General features: G+C 51.7%; 2 protein-coding genes across 4 annotated transcripts; one reads left to right on the top strand and one right to left on the bottom strand.

The window, feature by feature from the left end:
* The first annotated feature begins 91 nt into the window (after nt 1-91).
* Nucleotides 92-1,889, top strand: NT5C (5', 3'-nucleotidase, cytosolic). Its single transcript, XM_045983930.1, has 5 exons — nt 92-325; nt 842-942; nt 1,028-1,088; nt 1,282-1,396; nt 1,520-1,889. Exons 1-5 carry the CDS (start codon nt 116-118, stop codon nt 1,678-1,680), a joined length of 648 nt encoding a protein of 215 aa, XP_045839886.1. The 5' UTR covers nt 92-115; the 3' UTR covers nt 1,681-1,889.
* An 870-nt stretch (nt 1,890-2,759) lies between these two features.
* Nucleotides 2,760-20,320, bottom strand: ARMC7 (armadillo repeat containing 7). 3 transcript variants are annotated; one of them, XM_045983927.1, is made up of 3 exons: nt 19,075-20,286; nt 18,837-18,980; nt 2,760-3,163 (listed from the first exon to the last, which is right to left on the bottom strand). In XM_045983927.1, the coding sequence occupies exons 1-3, from the start codon at nt 19,163-19,165 to the stop codon at nt 2,778-2,780; spliced, it is 621 nt and encodes a 206-aa protein (XP_045839883.1). In that variant the 5' UTR covers nt 19,166-20,286; the 3' UTR covers nt 2,760-2,777. The 3 variants fall into 3 exon arrangements, with proteins under 3 accessions (XP_045839883.1, XP_045839885.1, XP_045839884.1); XM_045983929.1 differs by lacking the exon at nt 2,760-3,163 and adding an exon at nt 6,455-6,811 and having other exon boundaries at nt 19,075-20,307; XM_045983928.1 differs by lacking the exon at nt 2,760-3,163 and adding an exon at nt 11,565-11,892 and having other exon boundaries at nt 19,075-20,320.
* Nucleotides 20,321-21,123: the final 803 nt, after the last annotated feature.

Below are 21,123 nucleotides of genomic sequence, written 5' to 3'. Positions count from 1 at the left end.
GCCACATGCAAATGAGCCCCGGTGCGCCCGCCCACTCCGCGCCTCCTGTAGCTGCGGGCCGGCCGCCCGCTCCCCCTCCCCCACCCTGTCCTTCCCCGACCGGGCGCCCGCATTGATGGCGGCGGCGATGGCGGCGGCGGTGGCGGCGCGGCGCGCGCGGCCCGTGCGGGTGCTGGTGGACATGGACGGCGTGCTGGCCGACTTCGAGGGGGGCTTTCTGCGGGGCTTCCGCCGCCGCTTCCCCGGGGAGCCGTACGTGCCGCTGGAAGAGCGCCGAGGCTTCCTCGCCCGCGAACAGTACCGAGCCCTGCGGCCGGACCTGGAGGTAGGTAGGGAGAGGGCGGGAGCGCAGCGGGGGAGGGGTCGTGGGCGGGAGGGGAGCCCCGGCCCCACGGTGACCCCGGGAGCGGGAGCCCCGACCCCACAGGGCGCCCAGGAGCCAGGCGTCCCCACCCACAGAGAGCCGGGGAACCAGGTACCCCGACCACACCATGGCCCCGGGAGCGGGAACCCCGACCCCACATGGTCGCCAGGAGCAAGAGCCCCGACCCCACAGTGTCCCCGAAAGCAGGGAGCCCGAGCCCACAGGGCACCTAGGAATGGGAGCCTCCCCTTGGGCAAGACTCCAGAGCCACCCCCTTTTTGTTTAGCAAAACCCTCGCTTCAGAACCCATTGTTCGCCCTGGACAAGAAAATCTGAGAGAATGCTTCCCCGGATGCAAAATCCTCTCCCTGTGGCTCTGATTTGCCGACGGGTTCCCCAGGAGTCTTCCTGTGAGAGTCGTCCCTGGGGCTAGACCAGCTGGAGGCAGAAGCTGGGACCAGAACACGTATCTTTCAGGACAAAGTGGCCAGTGTGTATGAAGCCCCAGGCTTTTTCCTAGACTTGGAGCCCATCCCTGGAGCCGTGGAAGCCATGCTGGAGATGAACAACATGCAGGAGTGAGGAAGGGCGGAGAGGGGGGGCGGTGGAGTAAGGGCGGGCACCACCCCAACTAAGCCGTGCCCCTGTGCCCCTTCCGCGCAGCACGGAGGTCTTCATCTGCTCCAGCCCTCTGCTGAAGTACGAACACTGTGTGGGTGAGAAGGTGCGGTTACCCCAACCCTTCCTAGCAAACAGCTTCCTAAGCTCTGATGTTTAAAATAAACCCGCAGAACTGAAACACAGGAAGTGTGGTGCGGGGGTGGGGGTGGGGGGGGCGGCATCTCTCAAAGGCTGGAGACTCCACTCGCACATATTTACTCCCTGGCCCTACTGACACACCTGTGTCCTCACCGCAGTACCGCTGGGTAGAGAAACACCTGGGGCCCCAGTTTGTGGAGCGCATCATCCTGACGAGGGACAAGACGGTGGTCTTGGGGGACCTGCTCATTGATGACAAGGACAGCATTCAAGGTTAGTTAGACCTGTTTTTCTGGCAACCTTCCAGGCATCTGGCCTGCTGGGATTAGGGCGAGGGAGTAGAATAACCAGATGACAGACTACATCTCACTGCCTTTCTCCCATGTCCTGGCCCAGGCCAAGAGGAGACCCCAAGCTGGGAGCACATCTTGTTCACCTGCTGCCACAACCGGCACGTAGCCCTACCCCCCACAAGGAGACGGCTGCTCTCCTGGAGTGACAACTGGAGGGAGATCATAGAAAGCAAGCGGGGGGCCAGAACAGTGGAGAGTAGCTGAAGGAAGGGCAGGCAGGCCAGCAGGGAACCCTAGCAGAGCTGAATGACAGGGCAGTGTCGTGGTGGTGGCCCCCAGCACTGCGGAGCAGGGAGACACAGTAACCTCCATTCTCACAAGCCGGCCACCTGGAACCCAACAAGACGGCTGGCAAGAAAACATGGTGGGAAAATCACTCAGGAACCTTTTTAATAAAACACTTTGGCTCAGCATTCTTTAAAGGCCCTTTATTTGGGAAGGTCGAGGGACTGGAGCCCTAGGAGGGGTGGGCGGAATACAGGCTGATAAGAGGCTTTCTCTTCCCTCCTCCCGTCGGTAGTCCAGTGGCTCCCGAACCTGCCCCACCTTCACAACCGACACCACCTCTCTTGCATCTGCTTTTCCTTGGCCATGTTAGAGGTCAACCTTGAGGGAGTGCAAAAGGGAGGCCAAGAAGCTCCCCACTGCTCCTGAACTCTTAACTTTCCATGGGGGTCCCCTGGCAGATAGACCGCTGTGGATAAAATGTTGATCCCAGGCCGCAGAATTCTCCAGGCCGGCATCAGCCATACCCAGGGTCCAGCCGGGGAGCTTGCAGTGCAGGTGCCCAGCCTCCGTAGCCCTGGAGTGGGCATGACACCTTCTCGGAGCCCCGAGCTGGCTTCTCATTTCCGTTCAAGATTATTTCAGATACTTCTGTTAAAGGAAAATTCCCGTTTCCTCAAGCACCAGCAAGTCTAATCCCAGGCCCAGCTGTTCTTCACGAAAAGCCCCTTCCTTTAAAGCCTCTGAACCTAGGGTCCCAACTGCCTCTCACATGATGGTGAGCCCCTGGCACCGAGGCACTGCGGGGAGGGGGCGAGGCAGGAGCCTGACCTCCAGCAGGTTGACAGCGCCAACCTATGCAAATGGCACTGCCTTTGCTCTCCTCCTTGTGCCCCAAAGCCTGGCCTCCTCTCGCAGTGCCCCTCACCACAGTGTGAATACCTGTCACGCTGAGAAAACTCAGCTTTAAAATAGCTGAAAGGGCACCTCCGGGGAAAAATGCTCAGTGGGAGCCAGGCTGCTCCTGCTCCCCGAGCCCCCACCAGGATTGTGCCTCATCTCTAGCAGTCAGGGCGTCATGGCTGCGAGGTCTCCCTGGGTCTGGGCTGCTGTGGGGCCTCAGTCCTTGGCAGTGGGATCCCCAGGGCAGAGTGGGCCTGCCAGGTGCGGGCCTCCGCCACCTGGCTTGGGGAACAGAAGTCTTCCAGGAAGATCTGGGCCAGGTTGCGGAGCCTCGTGTTGGCTGAGAGAGAGAAGCGCAGCATGCACTGGACCACGGGCATGGCGGTCAGCTCAGGGGGCGAGCCGGAGCCCGGGGAGCTCAGGTACATGAGCGTGGTCACAGCAGATAGCACGGTCTCCTCGTTGGGACTGGACAGGCAGTTGATGATGAGTGGGATGCCCCCTGTCTGCAGGATGTGCTCCTTGTTCGCCCTGTCTGGGCACAGGTTGCAGAGGCCTCCTGGGGAAGAACAAGAGGAGACACGATGCCTCAGGCCTGCTTATGTATCCTCCCACCTCCACTCCCAGCGCCTCTGCCCACTTTGTCCCAGGAACAAGGGATCCAAAGTCCATTCTGGTATCCACCCCTTCAAGGCTCCCGAAGGCCCGCCTGCCTGCCACAGCCTAGCCTTCAGGAAGCAGGTACCAATCCCTTTCCTCCTTGGTTCAGCCAGTTAAATGGTTAATATGTTCTGGTTTTTTTTTTAAGCAAAAACAAACAAAACCAAAAGACCAACCCCAACCAAAAAATAAAACCCATATCAGTTTACAGAATTAAACAGGGGAGCCTGGGTGGCTCAGTTGGTTAAGCATCTGCCTTTAGCTCAGGTCATGATCCCAGGGTCCTGGGATGGAGGCCCACATCGGGCTCCCTGATCAGCAGGAAGCCTGATTCTCCCTCTCTCATTCCCTCTGCTTGTGTTCCCTCTCTCCTCTTTTTCTCTATCAAATGAATAAGTAAAATCTTAAAAAAAAAAAAAAAAATTAAAAAACATAGGTCAGGTGATGATTTCACACTGTGTATATGCCAAAACTTATCACACTATCCTTTAAAGATGTACAGCTTATTATACATCAATTATCTCAATAAAGCTGTTAAAAATACTAGAAGCCAGGGCGCCTGGGTGGCTCAGTGGGTTAAAGTCTCTGCCTTCGGCTCAGGTCATGATCCCAGGGTCCTGGGATCGAGCCCCAGCGTGGGGCTCTCTGCCCAGCAGGGAGCCTGCTTCCATTCCCCTCTCTCTGCCTGCCTCTGCCTACTTGTGATCTCTGTCTGTCAAATAAATAAATAAAATCTTAATAAAAAAAAAGTACTAGAAGCCAAATTATAAACCAACTTAATCCTACCATCCATCTAACATTTGCTTTTCTTTTCCTTAACTTCAAAATCCGTGAATACAGGGGCGCTTGGGTGGCTCAGTGGGTTAAGCCTCTGCCTTCAGCTCAGGTCATGATCTCAGGGTCCTGGGATCGAGCCCCACATCGGGCTCTCTGCTCGATGGGAAGCCTGCTTCTCCCTCTCCCACTTCTGTTCCCTCTCTGTGTCTCCGCCAAATGAATAAAAAAAATCTTTAAAAAAATGTGAATACACAATAACATTTAATAAAAATGTGATAGTTTCCTGTTTTGTAAGTCAGCTTTTTTCATTCAGCAATGGACTCGGAACATCTTTCCACTCCACCAGATCTACAACCATTGTGTCACTTAACGGCTGTGCGGCGCACTACCTCATGCATGCAGTGTAATTCATGAAAACGCTACAGGAAGGGGGGGCAGGTGGGGGCCGGCAGGGACATGTCTCTTCCAGAGGCAGAGTCTGCCCAGGTCTGGCACTGCCACCCTCCCTCACGGTGCCGGGGGCAGTTTGAGTCCTGCTATAGGAAAAGATCTTTAGAAGTTTTATCCATTCAGCCTCGAGGGACTTCTCCCTGCGTTCAGAATAAAATCCAAATTCTCCTTTGACGTCTTCACAGCCCTGCGCCATCTGGTCTGGTCCTTCTCTGGCACCCACAGCCTCGGCCCTGCCTGGGACCTTCTGGGCCGATTTTCACATGCTGCCTCCCTTGGGCTGGTAACCAACACGTCACTGCACCCTCACCAGTACGGGTCCCCTGGAATACCCCATTCCCACCAAGTCCAGGGCACTCCCCACATCCCTGCCATTTTCTTCATATGCCTAGAATCCTGAGAAACCACCCTGGCAGGTTTGTTTTCTTGCTCACTAGCTGCCAAGCCCCACTAGAAGGCAGGTGCCTTAAGGTCAAGACCGTGGCCATCTTATTCCCACAGGTCCTTGGTGCCTGGTCAAGAGGCGCCCCACGCGTACTGTTGGAAGAGCTTGGAGCAGTGAGCTGGGGAGAGGGGCTGAAGTGCAGGGGGCTGGGGGCTGGACAGCTGGCCCCCTGAGATGCCGCCTACCATGGACTTCTGCAGTTCAGGGACACAACTGTGGCAGAGCACCTCTGAGGGAAGAAAGCAGCTGAGGGTCACTCCCGCAATCACGAGGCAAGGGAGACAAGGCACTCTGACCGGGAGGTGCCTCCCTATGGGACACGCAGAGACCTGGCCTGCTGATACTACCTCAGCACCTGTTCACCCCCCGGGAGCCCTCAGCACATCCTGGGGCGTCCCGCGGACCGCCTTCCGTACTTGTGCCGTCCCTGTCACACCACAAGGCAAGGCCCCGCTCTCTGGTTTACTGCAGTATCCCAGGCACCTGCGACTATGGACACTCACTGGACACGTGCTGGGAACACGACTGACCCCCAGGAAGTGGTACCACCACCCTGATTTCAGTGGAAGCTGAGGCTGTGGAGTAAGTTGCCCGAAGTCCCAGAAGATGGGAAGCCCTATGCCACAGTCTGGCGGGCTTCTGGCTTCCGGGACATAGCTACACCATGTCTTCTGAACTGCCAGTGGTGACCCAGCCTCCTACCCACACTGTAGATTAACTGACTAGGGGCAGGCGATGGGATTTATCTCTGCTGTAAAGTATGATAAGATGAAGTCTGAGTCACCCTTGGCCAGTGAGTCATCATCACAGAGAGATGTGCCTGGGCAGGACACTGCCACCCAGGGTGGGGGATAATCAGATGGCATCTGCTGGAGGGCGAAGGCAGGCGGCCTCTGGACAGCTGGCCCCATCTGCTCCCCGTTTGTAGACCTAGGAAGTCTCCATGGATGTATCTTGTGCCTGCCAGAGCTTGCCACTGTCTGGAACCCAACCCCAGGGCTTTCCTGAAGCCCCTCCACTCTGCTGGCAGCGATCCTCAGAGTAGAAAACAAGAGTGAGTGCTTAGAAAGAGAAGGGCTTCAGGGGGGCAAGGAGTCTGAACGGGAGCCAGGGGACCCGGGAGAAGCCAAGGCCACAGCGAAGTGAGCTCACCCTCTCGAGTCTACCTCTGTGAGCCTGCCCTGAAGAACGAAGGAGGGCTACAGGAAAAGAACACAAAACTGGAAACATCCTAAATAATGCCCAGCAAGAGTAAGCTGGTTGGATCCAGCTCCGTATGTCCATATGATGGGAAATTCTATAATTCTTAAAAATCATGTTTTCAAAGAGTACTAGGGGAAAATGCTTGCAACATAAGGTTAAGAAGGGAAAAATGTCAAATTGTATATATGATAGAACTGCAATGGAATGAGTTAAGTCCAACAACGTGTCACCTCTTTTTTTTTTTTTTTTTTAAGATTTTATTTATTTGACAGACAGAGATCACAAGTAGGCAGAGAAGCAGCCAGAGAGAGAAGGAGGGAAGCAGGCTCCCTGCTGAGCAGAGAGCCTGATGCCGGGCTCGATCCCAGGACCCTGGGATCATGACCTGAGCCGAAGGCAGAGGCTTTAAGCCACTGAGCCACCCAGGCGCCCGTCGTGTCACCTCTTCTGAGAGCCTTCCACGACCGCCCTCACAGCCCGTCTCCCCAGCACCCTCCCCCCACTTCCTTTGTGTGTCCTCTTCATGCCTAAGTTATCTGTCAGGTTCACTGAAGGTCCTCACTAAATCCCAACTTCCACCAGAGGGGGAATTTGTCTTGTCTCAAACGGTCACCTCGGCCTGGCATATAGCAGATGCTCAATAAACGGACAGACGCGTTAACTAAAGACAAGCTGGAAACAGAGCCGAAGGTTAACAAGGGTTATCTCTGCAACAGATCAGGAGTCATTTCACCTTTATTTTCTAAGTTTACTTCCACAAAAATACTTTGTTTCCTGTTTTTTGTTTTTTTGTTTTGTTTTCTGTGGAGAGGAAACAAGGTAGAAAATGTTATTTTTATACGCAGGAAAAGGAGTTTTTAAAGGCTCACTTATTTTAGAAAGAGCAAGAGAAAGCCCATGCGCACGAGCAGAAGAAGGGGCAGAAGAGGAAGAGAAACCACCTCGAGCAGACCCCGCTGAGCACGGAGCCAGACCCAGGGCTCGATCCCAGGACCCTGAGATCATGACCTGAGCTAAAACCAAGAGCCTGCTTAACTGAGCCACCTTGGTGCCCTGGAAAAGGACTTTTTAAAAAGCTACGTTTAAGATTATTTATTTATTTGGCAGAGAGAGAAAGTGAGTGTGAGTGTGTGTGTGTGTGTGTGTGTACACACGGAGAACGTCAGAGGGAGAAGCAGGCTTCCCAGCTGGGGAGCCCAAGACGCTGAGATCAAGACTAGAGCCGAAGGCAGATGCTTAACCGACGGAGCCATCGAGGCGCTCCTAAAGGTAAATTTCATTTAGAAAGTAAAACTCACCAAATGACATCACTAAAAAAAGTGAAAAGACAAAAGGAGAAAATATTAATAAACCACGTATCTGAAAGAAGACTTCCTCCCGGATACACAGAGTATATATTACTGCCTACCAAGAAAAGATGAACGGTTGTGAAACTGAGCAGAGAACTGAATAAGGACAGTGATGTGTGACAGTGTGCTCGTCACTACCTCTGGGAGAAATGAAAATTCGCACCGAGCCAGGTGCCTCCCCCCGCCTACTGTCATGGCTAAAACAGAACAGAACAGACTGACAAGACTAAGGGCTGGTGGGAGGTGGGGCTGGGACTCCTCATAGGCTGGTGGCCAGGAGCCTCACATGCCATCACGGGGTTGGAAAATACGTGGAGCTTCTGCTGAAGTCAAGCGTATACCTCCCCTGTGACTCAGCAACTCACTTGTACTTGAACCTGAGAGAAAGGAGTGCACGTACGGATGCGGGAACACTCGCGTACAAACATTCATGAGAGGGGCGCCTGGGTGGCTCAGTGGATTAAGCCGCTGCCTTCGGCTCAGGTCATGATCTCAGGGTCCTGGGATCGAGCCTCGCATCCGGCTCTCTGCTCCGCAGGGAGCCTGCTTCCTCCTCTCTCTCTGCCTACTTGTGATTTCTCTCTCTGTCAAATAAATAAATAAAATCTTAAAAAAAAAAAAAAATTCACGAGAGTTTTACGCACAAAGGCTCCACACCAGAAACGAGCCTCCGTCGGCAGGTGAACTGGGTGAACAGACTGTGGCGTATGCATACCAAGATGTGAGCAAACGACACTGTGACAAGCTCGATGAATCTCAGAAACGCTGAGTGACAGAAACCAGATCCAGGAGTACATCCGGTGTGATTCCACTACGATGAAGCTCGAGAACAGGCAAAACAGGGGCGCCCGGCTGGCTCGGCTGGTGGAACAAGCAAGTCCTGATCCCGGGGTTGCGAGTTCAAGCCCCACATTGGGTGTGGAGATTGCTTAAAGCTAAAATCTTTTTTGGGACGCCTGGGTGGCTCAGTCGCGGTTAAGCGGCTGCCTTCGGCTCAAGTCACGATCCCAGGGTCCTAGGACTGAGTCCCGCATCAGGCTGCTTGCTTGGCGGGGAGCCTGTTTCTCTCTCTCCCTTTACCTGCTGCTCTGCCTGCTTGTGCTCTCTCTTTCTGTAAAATAAATAAATAAAATCTTAATAAAAAAATAAAATCTTTTTTTTTTTTTTTTTAAGAGCGAGGCGTGCACTTGCACGGGCACGCGAAGGGCCACAGGGAGAGAGAATCTTAAGCAGGCATTCTGCTCCGTCATTCTACAAAATAAAGTCTTTTTTTTTTTTTTTTAAGATCTTATTTATTTATTTGACACACAAAGAGAGATCACAAGTAGGCAGAGAGGCAGGCAGAGAGTGGGGGGGAAGCAGGCTCCCTGCCGAGCAGAGCCTGATGCGGGACTTGATCCCAGGATCCCGAGATCATGACCTGAGCCGAAGGCAGAGGCTCAACCCACTGAGCCACCCAGACGTCCATCACCAAAATAAAGTCTTAAAACAACAAACTAGACAAAACCCATGGGTTAGAACAGTGGTTACCTGGGGGCAGAAGACACGAACTGGGAGAGGGTGTGAGGGACCTCTCTGGGGGAGACGGAAACATTCCGTATCTTGGTTGTAGTGCTGGTGGCACGGATGCACACAGACCTCAACGAATTTAAAAACCCGTCGAACTGCACTGGGTGTCGCACGGAAGTGCTGAATCACTGCATCACCTTAAACTAATATTACCCTGTATGTGAACTAACTGCAATTTAAATAAAAACTTAAAAAGAAAAAAAGAAAGGTCAAGAAAAAACCCTGTCAAATGGACACAAGATATGTACGCTTCACCGTATGCTGATGCACGGCATCTTAAACCAGGCTTACCAAACAGAAAGGAGAACAAGTTCTGACTGGCTGATGAACACGCTTTGGACAAACCACACAAGACACAAAGAGAACAGGGGGCAAAAGCAGGGCTCTCCTAGGCACAGGGAACCACAGAAATCCCCAAGAGAGGCGAAAGAGCCCCAAGGACAAGTGAGGATGAGAAAGCTGGAGGCTCAGAGAGGCCAGGTAGGTGACCTCAGGTCACACAGCAAGTAGGGCACTGTTGCTGAGACAGGAGGGTCTAAGGATTGTTCTGGGGATTACATGAGCTCATGCCCATAAGTGCTTAGCCAGCGGCTGGGGGCTGGGCAAGCCCTAGTGAGTGACCCGAGACTTTACTCCATCTCATGACTCAGCCACCCCAGGGCGCTGGGCTGGCTGCTCCCCATCCCAAATAAAAATCTTCATTCGAGACTATTTGTTCTTGGGTTTTACTTTAACATCTTTTTTTTTTTTTTTTAAGATTTTGTTTATTTATTTGACAGAGAGAGAGAGACAGCGAGAGAGGGAACACAAGCATGGGGAGAGGGAGAAGCAGGCTCCCTGCTGAGCAGGGAGCCCAATGCAGGACATGATCCCAGGACCCCGGGATCATGCCCTGAACCCAAGGCAGATGCTTAACCACTGAGCCACCCAGGCGCCCCTTACTTTAGCATTTTGAGAACAGTTCTTTCTGAAACTTAAATGTTGAGGGATAGAACAGTGTATAAAGTTACCCCTATGTATAAAAAGGAGGGGATCGGGGTGAAAGTGATAGGGACAGAAGTGAGACTTCTCTCAAAATACCCTGTATACAGTTTTGACTTAAACTCATGAATGCTTCCCATCAAAACAAACATCAAATTAAATCAAAAGCAAAGAAAACATGGCTTTTCATACTTCTGACCTATATTTCATTTCTGGGAATTCATGCTACCGGTATACCCTTACGGGGGAGAAATGGCATACAAATAAGGTTATCCACGGCAGCACTGCTTGGGAGAGCAAATGGAAACCACTTGAATTCCACCCCTAAGGGGTAGCTAAACCCAGTCCCTGGGTGCCAGGGAATGGCATGCAACATTTGCAAGGAATGAGGCAACTTTGTGGGCTGATACTGCAGGTGCACCAAGACATGAGGCTAAATTAAAAACGTAAAAAGCAGAATATACATATACTACCACACATGTTGAACCTGCAAAAAGGTATAAATGTGGGGCGCCTGGGTGGCTCAGTGGGTTGGGGCCTCTGCCTTCGGCTCAGGTCATGATCCCAGAGTCCTGGGTCCTGGGATCGAGCCCCGCATCGGGGAGCTCCGTGGGGAGCCTGCTTCCTCCTCTCTCTCTCTGCCTGCCTCTCTGCCTAGTTGAGATTTCTCTGTGTCAAATAAATAAAATATTTAAAAAAAAAAAGGTATACATGTAAATAGATACAGATTTGTCTGTAAATCCTGAAAATATCTCTGGGAGGATATAAAAGAAAGTATTAACAATGGTTTCTTCCAGAAAAAGCTACAGACAGAGTTACCGTTCACTACATACCTTTCTGAATTCTGTACCATGTGACTCAATCATGTAGTCACATAAATTAACACATACACACACGGACAAGGTGTGCTCGTGCCCAGAACTCAGAGGAAGGGGAACTGGTCTCTGCAAGTCTGGGAGGAATGGCAGAGGCTGGTCTCCTTTCTATAAGGGGAATCCTGCCACAGATGGGTAGCTGAGCAATTTTTTCTTTTTTCTTCTTTTTTTAAGGTAAACTCCATGCCCAACGTGGGGCTTGAACTTACAACCCCTAGAACAAGAGTTGCAAGCTCTAATGACTGCATCATGCGGGCACCCCGGAGATTATTATGTTATGATGAGTCAGGAAGGTGTTCACCTCTGACAGGAAAGAACTGGATCAGGAAGGGACATACAGAGGTTTTTTTGTTTTGTTTTTTAAAGACTTTATTTATTTATTTGACAGACAGAGATCACAAGTAGGCAGAGAGGCAGGCAGAGAGAGGGAGAGGAGGAAGCAGGCTCCCTGCGGAGCAGAGAGCCCGATGCGGGGCTCGATCCCAGAACCCTGGGATCATGACCTGAACCGAAGGCAGAGGCTTTAACCCACTGAGCCACCCAGGCGCCCCCTACAGAGGTTTTTTTTTTTTTTTTTGAAGATTTTATTTACTTGACAGAGAGAGACAGTGAGAGAGGGAACACAAGCAGGGGGAGAGGGAGAGGGAAAAGCAGGCTTCCCACTGAGCAGGGAGCCCGATGTGGGTCTCGATCCCAGGACCCTGGGATCCTGACCTGAGTCGAAGGCAGTCGCTTAAGGACTGAGCCACCCAGGCGCCCCTACCAGCCTTTTTCTGAGCACCACCACCATCTGGTGGCAACTAGATGTATTGCAGGAAATAGAACACAGGAAAACAATTTAACAGAATTCTGGGAGGCCACTTACTTGGACCCTGTTTTAGTAACAAAATTGCCAAGTATTTGTGATATCCTAGGATTCAACCAGTTTTCGCGGAGGCAGAGAGTTCTCTCCTGGTTCTGTTCTATCTCCATACAGCATCTAGGAGAGACGCATAGGCTGCATACAGAACACCTGACAACCAACAGCGCTTTGGGCAAACATTCCCAAATTAATGCCAAAGGCTGTCTGAGTTTTTATTTGGAGCAAGAGCCCCAAATCCTTCCACTCATTTGGGTATTTACTGAGATCCTGGCTTTAAAGCTGATCCTCCATAATTCTCCCACTCCCAACCCCCCGACCCCAAGCAGGGGCCAACCAGTATGGCCTCCCAGTGGTAGTTTCCCTTAGTCGCCTATCAAACGTGGCCTGAACTGTGAGCACCACCAGTAGGAGTAGGGATGACTTGCCACCAGAAACACCTGAAGGACAGTGCGGAAATGCAAGGTGTGGTGGAAAGAAAGAAGAAGGAAAGAGGACACTCTAGAGTTTGAGTCTTGGCTCCATCAGCTGGGGCCCCTGGGCACAGAATTTGGATCCAGGCAGAATGGGTAAATTCTGGCTCCAGTCATCAGGAACAGTGGGAGCCTCAGACAACAGACCTAACCTCATTGAGGAGTTGTTTCCTCGCACGTAAAGAGGACTTAGTACTACGGGCCTTGTGGTTGGTGACACATCCAGAGCCCTAGCAGGACGACAACCAAAGGGTAAGTAAAATAGCTCTACAACTGTTCTAGATGGGCAAATCCACAAAAGGTCAAGAAAGGGGAAGGTACAGAGACTCAAAAAGCCTTGTGTGTTACTGGCAATCCTGGTAACCAGATTCATCTTGAAGGCTACAGTTATCCCACCCAGGGTGTCTGCGGGGTCACGGGAAGTGGCCCCCACAGAAAGTCAACAGTCAGGCACACCAGCTTGCCACCGGTGAGTGACTGTGGCCGCTTTCGGCCCTCAGAGCCGGCAGGGCCACCTGACAGGAGAGGTCTTATCTCAGAGCTGAATGCATCAGCACCACCTGCAAAGTGCTGGGCTGCGAGGAGGATGGATGGAAGCCTGCGTTCTGACCCTGACCTGCCACTAACCAGCTGAGGGGGTTGGTCCATGCCTCAGTTTCCTCATCAGTGAAATGAAGGGTCTGCAGTGCCTTGCAAGCTTTCACAATCCGCAATTCTGGGAATGGGGGAACTCCTGTGTTCTCTTCTAGAATCTAACAGCCTTGGGTTTCCCTCCCAGGCTGGCCCTCTTTAAACCTTTGGCCAACCGTGCTCGCTTCGGCAGCACATATATTAAACCTTTGGCCAACCACTGATCCTTCCTAAGCCTCAGACTCTGCATAGAAAATGGAGGTTTTTTTTTTTTTTTTTTTAAGATTTTATTTATTTATTTATTTGACAGAGAGAGAGAGAGAGAGAGATCACAAGTAGGCAGAGAGGCAGGCAGAGAGGGGGGTGGGAAGCAGGCTCCCCACCCAGCAGAGAGCCCGATGCGGGGCTCGATCCCAGGACCCTGAGATCACGACCCACTGAGCCACCCAGACACCCTGAAAATGGAGCTTCTGAGCACACCTACTTTAATGTGTCTCAGGGTCAAAGGTGACGAAGCCCAGGAGCCGGAACCGGGCACACAGACGGTGCTCTGTAAGTGCTGGCTAGTACTGTAAGTCCTTCTAAGTCCCAGGGCACCGGCTCTGTAACTAGGGGACTGGCTGCAGTGGTTCTCTTGAAGGACAGTAAGCCATCCCACCTCACCTCTTTGAAACATGAGAGAACTGTTTATCCTCAAGAGGGCCTGGACACGAGGCCCTTGGGTGGAGGCCTAGAGGATCCTGAAGCTGCAGACACTTTGTCTCATTTAATTCTCTCAACAGTTCTGCAAGGCAGATGCCCCACCTAACAGATGACCAGAGAAAGGAAATCACATGCCCAGAGTTAAGTGGGAGAGCGACGACTTGGACCCAGACCTGCCTGACCCTAAAGCCCAGCTCTTATCAAACTCACTGTGCTCCTTGCCAACCAAGAGACACTAGTTTTGGTTCTGCGAGCCCGAGGTGATCTAAACCAGCTCTCCTCTCTGCGGTCACTCCACTGAGTTAGGGCCCATACTCCACACCTTCTAGGCCCTTCTCTCCTCTACCCCAGAGATAAGCAAAGCTGAACTCTGCCCTCATGGAGATAAATTTCATCCCTGCCACCAGAGATAAAAGAGTCAAAGCTACAAAGCAAAGCACAGAGCCTGTTAGCCGAAAAGGCACCTGACAGTGTTTACCACTCAGGGCTGGTGACATGAAGAGAAAAGGAAATGACAATAACAACAAAATATGCATCTAAGTATGACTGGGCCTCTCCTTGTAAGTCATGCAGAAAAAATACTCTGAGAAGTTTCTCTGAGAGAAATTTACTCTGCAGACGATCCCATGGAGGGATTCAACGCTGAGAAAGCGACTGCGGTGGAAGGAGAGGAAGAGAAAATGCGGAAGAGCAGCAGGAAAAGGAAAACTGGGAATGAAGATACTGAGAAAGTGACCAGCCAGTACCTTCACGGAGAGATTCACACACGCCCATTCTGCTCCCCACGACAGTCCTACAATGCAGGGCACGCAAGGTGAGGAGACGGATCTCAGAGAAGGGACAGAGGCATCACCCACTCCAGGAGGCTGCCTAGGAGAGCAAGAACCCAGGCCAGGTCCAAGTCTCCCACTCAGCAGCCCAGGGTCTTAAGAGTACTCTTGCCCTGGGCAAGTTCCTGATCCTGCAAAAACTTTTTATGGGGGACTGCTCCTTTTATACAAGTTCGCACCCGTCCAAAGCTTGAGCTGGAGGAGCTCCGTCACTCCTCGGTGGAGGCTGTGCTTCGCAGTCTCACTGTCACCATTCATATGGCAGAAGCTGTGGAGCAGAGGGAGGGGATGGAGGACTTCTACAGAAGAAAATCTTAAAGTGACCGATGTTTAGAGTATTTATTTAGCATAATGATCTCCAGGGGCGACCGTCTGGCCTCTCTACAGGCTGAAGAGTCCAGGGAGCCCACCCACAGCCCATCCTCCTTTCCCCCATACCTGGGGCTCCTGGCCCTGAACCTGCTCCCACAGCTGCATGGGCCTCTTTCTAGGATCCTGACTCCCACGGGTGGACTCTAAGTCCAAGGAATGGCCACAGGGCAGGTATGAATGCAGCCGAGATGTCCACACTCATGGGTGAGACCTACTGTGGTGAGGAGGGATGGCCCCCATTTGTACTGCAGCCCCAGGCACCCCAAACAGTAGGGGCCAGCCTGGATAGTCTTTCAAAATTTTACCACACACCTACCTGATGTATTCAGTGCAAAAAAAAAAAAAAGTGTTAGTTGAATCTATCGAGGCCTTCAAACTCCAGAGTGCTAACCATTACACAATGGGACATGCTCTATCGAGGCCTTCAATCTAACTTCTAGGTTCCAGGAATAAAGGGGAAAGAAGAACAAGCTAAACGACACCATAAAGAGGCAACCAGACAATTAGGAAACAAGGAGGAAGATGGGAAACTCTGCAGAACTGGTCTGGATCCTTCAATAATTAGTGTCATGAAAACAGTCTACTAATGATGAAAAGAGATAATCTGTGTAGTGCCTTCCTTCCAAAGACTACAATATGCGAAGAGGAGGAAGAGAGTAACTTTACAGGGGAGAAACCTGACCAGTACTAGTTACCAGCTGATCACCGCAGCCCGTGATCAAGGCCATGATCAACCGTGAGAAGGCATGCTGAGAGCACAGCTCCGTGACACGATGCGGGGAAAACGGCACTTTCTTCGGTGGCTGTCCTCCCCTAAAACCCACAACCCAGTCTAATCAAGAGAAAAGCATCAGACAAATCCCAGTTAAGGGACAGTCTACAAAATACCTGACCAGCACTCCTGGAAACCATCAATGTCACCCAAGAAAGGGTAAGTCTAAGAAACTGGCTCAAGTCCAGAGGAGCCCAAGACGTGACAACTGAAAGTAATACGGTATCCTGGATGGGATCCTAGAATGGTAAAAGGGCATTAGGGAAAAACTAAGAAAATGAATCAAGCATGGATTTTAGTTGATAACAATGTATCAAAGGCTGCCTGGGTGGCTCAGGCAGGTAAGTGTCTGCCTCAGGCTCAAGTCCTGATTCCAGGGTCCTGGGTTTGGGCCTCATATTGGGCTCCCTGCTGAGTGAGGAGCCTGCTTCTCCCTCTCCCTCTGCCCTCAGAGCAGGCGGGGCCGCCTGAGGCTTGTGCTCTCCCCCTGATTGTGCTCTCTGTCAAATAAATAAATAAAATCTTTTTAAAAATGGTCTTATTAATTCTAACAAGTGTACCATACTAATGGAAGTGGTTAATAATAAAGAAACTGGGTATGGCATAGATGGGGACTCTCTGTATTACCCTTGCAATTTTTCTGAAACTCTTCTAAAATATGAAATTCATCGGCTGGCTCAGTCAGTAGAGAATGTGAATTTTTTTTTTTTCTTTGAGAGAGAGCAAGTGTGCGTGTGTGCAAGAGAGAGTGTCAAGGGGGTGTCAAGAATCCCAAGCAGGCTCCACACCCAGCACAGAGCCTGACATGGGGCTCCATCTTACATCCCTCAGATCATGATCTGAAACGAAATCAAGAGTTGGACACTCAACTGAGTGTCCCAGATGCCCCGAGCATCTGACTCGTGATCTCAGGGTTGTGAGTTCCAGACTGATGCTGGGTGAGAGCTTAAAGAAAAAAAAAAAAAAAAGTAAATAAATAAAAAATAATAATAAAATACAAAGTTCATTTAAAAAGAGAAAGAGAGGGACGCCTGGGTGGCTCAGTGGGTTAAGCCGCTGCCTTTGGCTCAGGTCATGATCTCAGGGTCCTGGGATCGAGTCCCGCATCGGGCTCTCTGCTCAGTGGGGAGCCTGCTTCCCTCTCTCTCTCTCTGCCTGCCTCTCTATCTACTTGTGATCTCTCTCTGTCAAATAAAAAAAATAAATAAATAAATAAAAAGAGAAAGAGAGATGGAGAGCTAAGGAACATAAAAACCAGATTAAATGCCCCTTTGGGAACTATTAGAAAATCTGCATGACTAGGTGTCAGGTGAAAATGGAATAATTATAAATGGTTTCTTTCTCTATGTAAATAAGATTCCTTTCACTGTGTAGAAAACATTTATTTTTTAAAGATCTTATTTATTTATTTGACAGAGAGAGCACAAGCAGGGGGAGCACCAGGCAGAGGGAGAAGGAGAAGGAGGTTACAACTGAGCAAGGGAGCCCGATGCAGGCTTGATCTTAGGACCTTGAGATCATGACCTGAGCCAAAGACAGATGCTTAACCAACCGAGCCACCCAGACACCCCGAAAAAATATATATATATTTTTTTCTTTTTTAAAAAATATTTTATTTATTTGACAGAGAGAGACATAGTGAGAGAGGGAACACAAGCAGGGGGAGTGGGAGAGGGAGAAGCAGGCCTCCTGAGAGCAAAAAGCCCAATGCGGGGCTCGATCCCAGAACCCGGGGATCATGACCTGAGCCTAAGTCAGACGCCCAACGACTGAGCCACCCAAGCACCCCTATTTTTTTTTTTAATTTAAAAAAATATTTATTTAGAGAGAGAGAGAGCATGTGTGCAAGTAGGGGGAAGAGCAGCAGGAAAGGCAGAGGGAGAGAGAACATCTCAAGCAGACTCCACATTGAGCTCTGGAGCCTGACACACGGCGATCCCACCATCCCAAGATCATAACCTGAGCCGAAATCAAGAATCAGATGCTTAACCCGCTGAGCTACCCACGCACCCCAGAAAAAGATTATTTTTTAAGATGCATGCTGAAAAAAAGAATTTTTGTTTGTTCTCAAATAAACTGCTTTTCCCCATGGCTTAAAGCTAAGTCATGTCAACTCTGGTACTGCCCACCTCTCCAACCTCATTTTGTACCACTCTGCTGCACTCCCCACAGCCTGCCACATCAGCTTTCTTTCTGGCTCCTCCTGCTTTAGGGTCTCTGCCCGGGCTGTGCCTCTTCCTAGAATGCCTTCCCATGACGGCAGGATTGAAGCAGCCCCCACCTCAGCTCTCTGCTCTATCTCATCACCCTGTTTACTTCTTCAGAGCCTCAGCTTTTTTGCTGTTTTGCTCACCATGTGTCTCCCCCCACTAAAATGTAAGTTCCTTGAGGGCAAAGACCTTCCCTCCACTTGTTCATCATCTTTCCAGCATTTCGAACAGTACCTTACAGTACATGCCAAATGAGTATCCGTCCACTGAATAATTCAACAGGTCTTAGACCATAACAACTACAGGAGCTATAAGCCATTCCAAGTCACCTCTACTTTCCTTGATATTACCACATTAAAATAAAGATGTTTAAAAACACCTTTCTAGGGGTGCCTGAATGGCTCAGTTGCTTAAGGGTCTGACTTCCGCTCAGGTCATAATCTCAGGGTCCTGGGATCCAGCGCTGAGACGGGATCTGCACTCAGCACTCCTCCCTCTGCTCGTGCTCTCTCTCTCTCTCAAATAAAAATCTTTAAAAAATTTAAAAACTAAAAATAGGATTCTATAAACTTTTTTTCCCTCCAAGTGGCTTCAACCCATTCCCTCGTTTATGATTTCATCTCTAAACAGGAGGAAAGGCAGACATGCAGAGGGACTCCCGGGCATTGGTTCCAGATCCGATTCAAGCTAGCCCTGACCCGGAACAATATGTGAACCAGGCGGCGGCAAAGGCATGGCTGACGCAGACACCGAGAAGAAGCGCCTTCTCAACAGAGGAACTGCCTAAAAGACTCCTTTCCCGGTGACTGGATTTTTTTTTTTAAGATTTTAAAATTTTATTTGACAGAGATCACAAGGAGGCAGAGAGGCAGGCAGAGAGAGAGGAGGAAGCAGGCTCCCCGCTGAGCAGGGAGCCCGATGTGGGGCTTGATCCCAGGACCCTGGGAACATGACCTGACCCGAAGGCAGAGTCTTAACCCACTGAGCCACCCAGGCGTCCCCCCAGTGACTGGCTTTTAATTCCCTTACTTCACTAAGTCAAATCACGTATCTGGGAGACCTACCCCATACTTACCAATTGCAAACTCCACCAGGGTTTCATTCTCCTCCGAAAGGGAATCGAGGAACAAATCAAGCACCTGCAGCTGCCGCAGATACGGGTAGTTACTGGGATCATAGGCGAAGTTGGCGAGGTTGGCCAGTACTTGCTCCTTGGCGTCTGCGGCGGAAAAGTGGCTCTGGAGCCAGGTCCGGGGCGGCTGTCACGGCCGGACCCCTGCCCCGTCCCTTGCCCCCCACCCTGCCGCTCTTACCCTGGCTCTCCGTCTCCTGGAATTCCGTGACCAGTGCCTGCAGGTATCCCAGGCGCCCGACGTGGGGGTCTACCTTCGGCTTCTGGGCCATGGTCAGGGCGGCAGAGGGGGCGGGGAGAAGGGCAGGAGACTGGGAGGTGAGGACGGAAACAGGTTCCTTCCCTGGCTTCAGGTTCTGCAGTAATTTGCTGCCGAAACTGGAATGTGCGGGGTGGCGTGGGCTCTCAGGACCTTCTTAGAGGAGGGCGTGAAAACCTAAACTTGGAAACGGGAAACGAGAAAGAGCGAGCAGCACCCCCAGACAGCAACTTCCGAGCTTGCTTTTCGGCTGGATTCCAGGTTTCCGGCGGAAGCCCCGCTTAGCCCCGCCCCAAGGGGCGGAAGAGGCGGGTCGAGGCAAGCTAGAGGCGGGGCTGTGGCTGAGCTCGGCGCGCGTGCGCGGCGCGCTTCGTGCCGTAGGACTGTGGATGAAGGGGTTCAGTAGTCGCAAGGGTGCTGTAGGGTTGATGTTGCTTTAGAGAGTCCCACTAGGGGGCTTCGGAACCCAGAGGAGTCGGAGGGCGCCCAGGTGGGAAAGTGTCGAGGCAGAAGAACCTCCAGACACCTTTGCACTTGACGAGGGGGCGCAGCCCAGCCTCCTCGACCGGGACTCCCCTTCTGAAACGCGGGCATCAGTTCCCTGCACCCCAGCCCGGGTCCGTTGACACTATCTTCTGATCTTTCCCCAAAAGCCCGGTGAGCCTGGCACCTTCTGCTCCCCAGCCCTGAGCTGTTCACCTCTGGCTACGAATTACAGGGTAATAATATCCTAGGGTTTTTGCCAGCCAGGTGGATGGGGAGTGCTAGGGGCATCGATGAGCCCCAGGACCCTCCGTTCACCTAAATATACCGCTTTGGCCGCTCTGCGTTGTGGAGCCCTGGATGCTGAAGCCCTTCAGCCTAGTTCTTTCGCAGGGCTTCTCAGGAAGGTGATGTGTGACCTAGGCCTCGTGGGCACAGGGGATAGAGCACCAGGCAGGGAAACGGCGCTGCCGCACTCCCATTGTGCTTGAAAATGCTGGGGTATGGGGGGTTTGGTCTCTGAGCTTCTTGAGGCTAAGGACCACGTATCTTTGGCCCTGGGCCTGGCACGAAGGCAAAGTGGCTGCCACACTCCAGCGTGCCACAGCATCACTGACAGCAGACCCCACCCACCTCCATGCGCTCAGGTCCTTGTGGTCAGCCCCTGCCCTGTGTGCACCCCTTGAGGCAGGAGTTATGACTATAATCTGGGTGCCTGGGTACCTGATAGCTCCACATAGGACAGTGGCCCCAGACCTGTCACCAGGCCCTTTGGCCTCTGTAGAGAGCTGATAAAACGTGGGGAAGTACATCTCAACCCAAGGTGGCCAGGGGCTTCTCTGCCTCTGTCTGGACAGAGCAGCAAAGTCCTGGGGACCAGGGGCTCAGAGTTCAGGGACAGGAGGTAAGCGAGCTCTAACCTGCGCTGGTCAGGAACAGCTCTAGTTCCTCTCTGGAGGATTCCCAGGAGAGCACCTAAGTGGGGATCTGGAATCAGATGGGCCATCCCATTCTCCCTCCTTTGTCCCCTCCGAAAGGCTCAGGGGCCTTCCTCCTTGGGGAGAAATTCTCAGTCCTTGGTTTTGTGCTGAGGGCATCACCAGGTCTTACTCCTCTTACCCAGGCGCTGGCACGTGGTAGATGCTCAATAATTTTGTTGAAGGGAATCTGCCCAGAGATTATTGCCAGTCTTGGCTGGAAGATGAGCTCAAAGCTTCCTGTGCTGAATGTTCGCTGATATCTTTTTTCCTTAAAAGAAATCTGTTTTCAGGAAGTGGGCCCAATAGGGGTTGCACATTTCAAAGCCTGGTGGCTATTAGGGCCAAAAATATCCACCAGTCTCACTCTCTCCTGTGCCGCTCAGTTGAGATGGAGGAGGAGACAGGACCTGGTAAAATGTGTCCAAGCATTCCCCCTTCAGGGCACAGGCTGTGGATGATGGCCAAACACGTGCCTGCGTGGGGAGCAGGAAGGCCAGGGGGGTCTTCA

The sequence above is a fragment of the Meles meles genome, chromosome 18 (assembly GCF_922984935.1).
Source record: "Meles meles chromosome 18, mMelMel3.1 paternal haplotype, whole genome shotgun sequence".
NCBI lineage: Eukaryota > Metazoa > Chordata > Mammalia > Carnivora > Mustelidae > Meles > Meles meles.
This window is presented reverse-complemented; position numbering and strand designations above follow the sequence as displayed.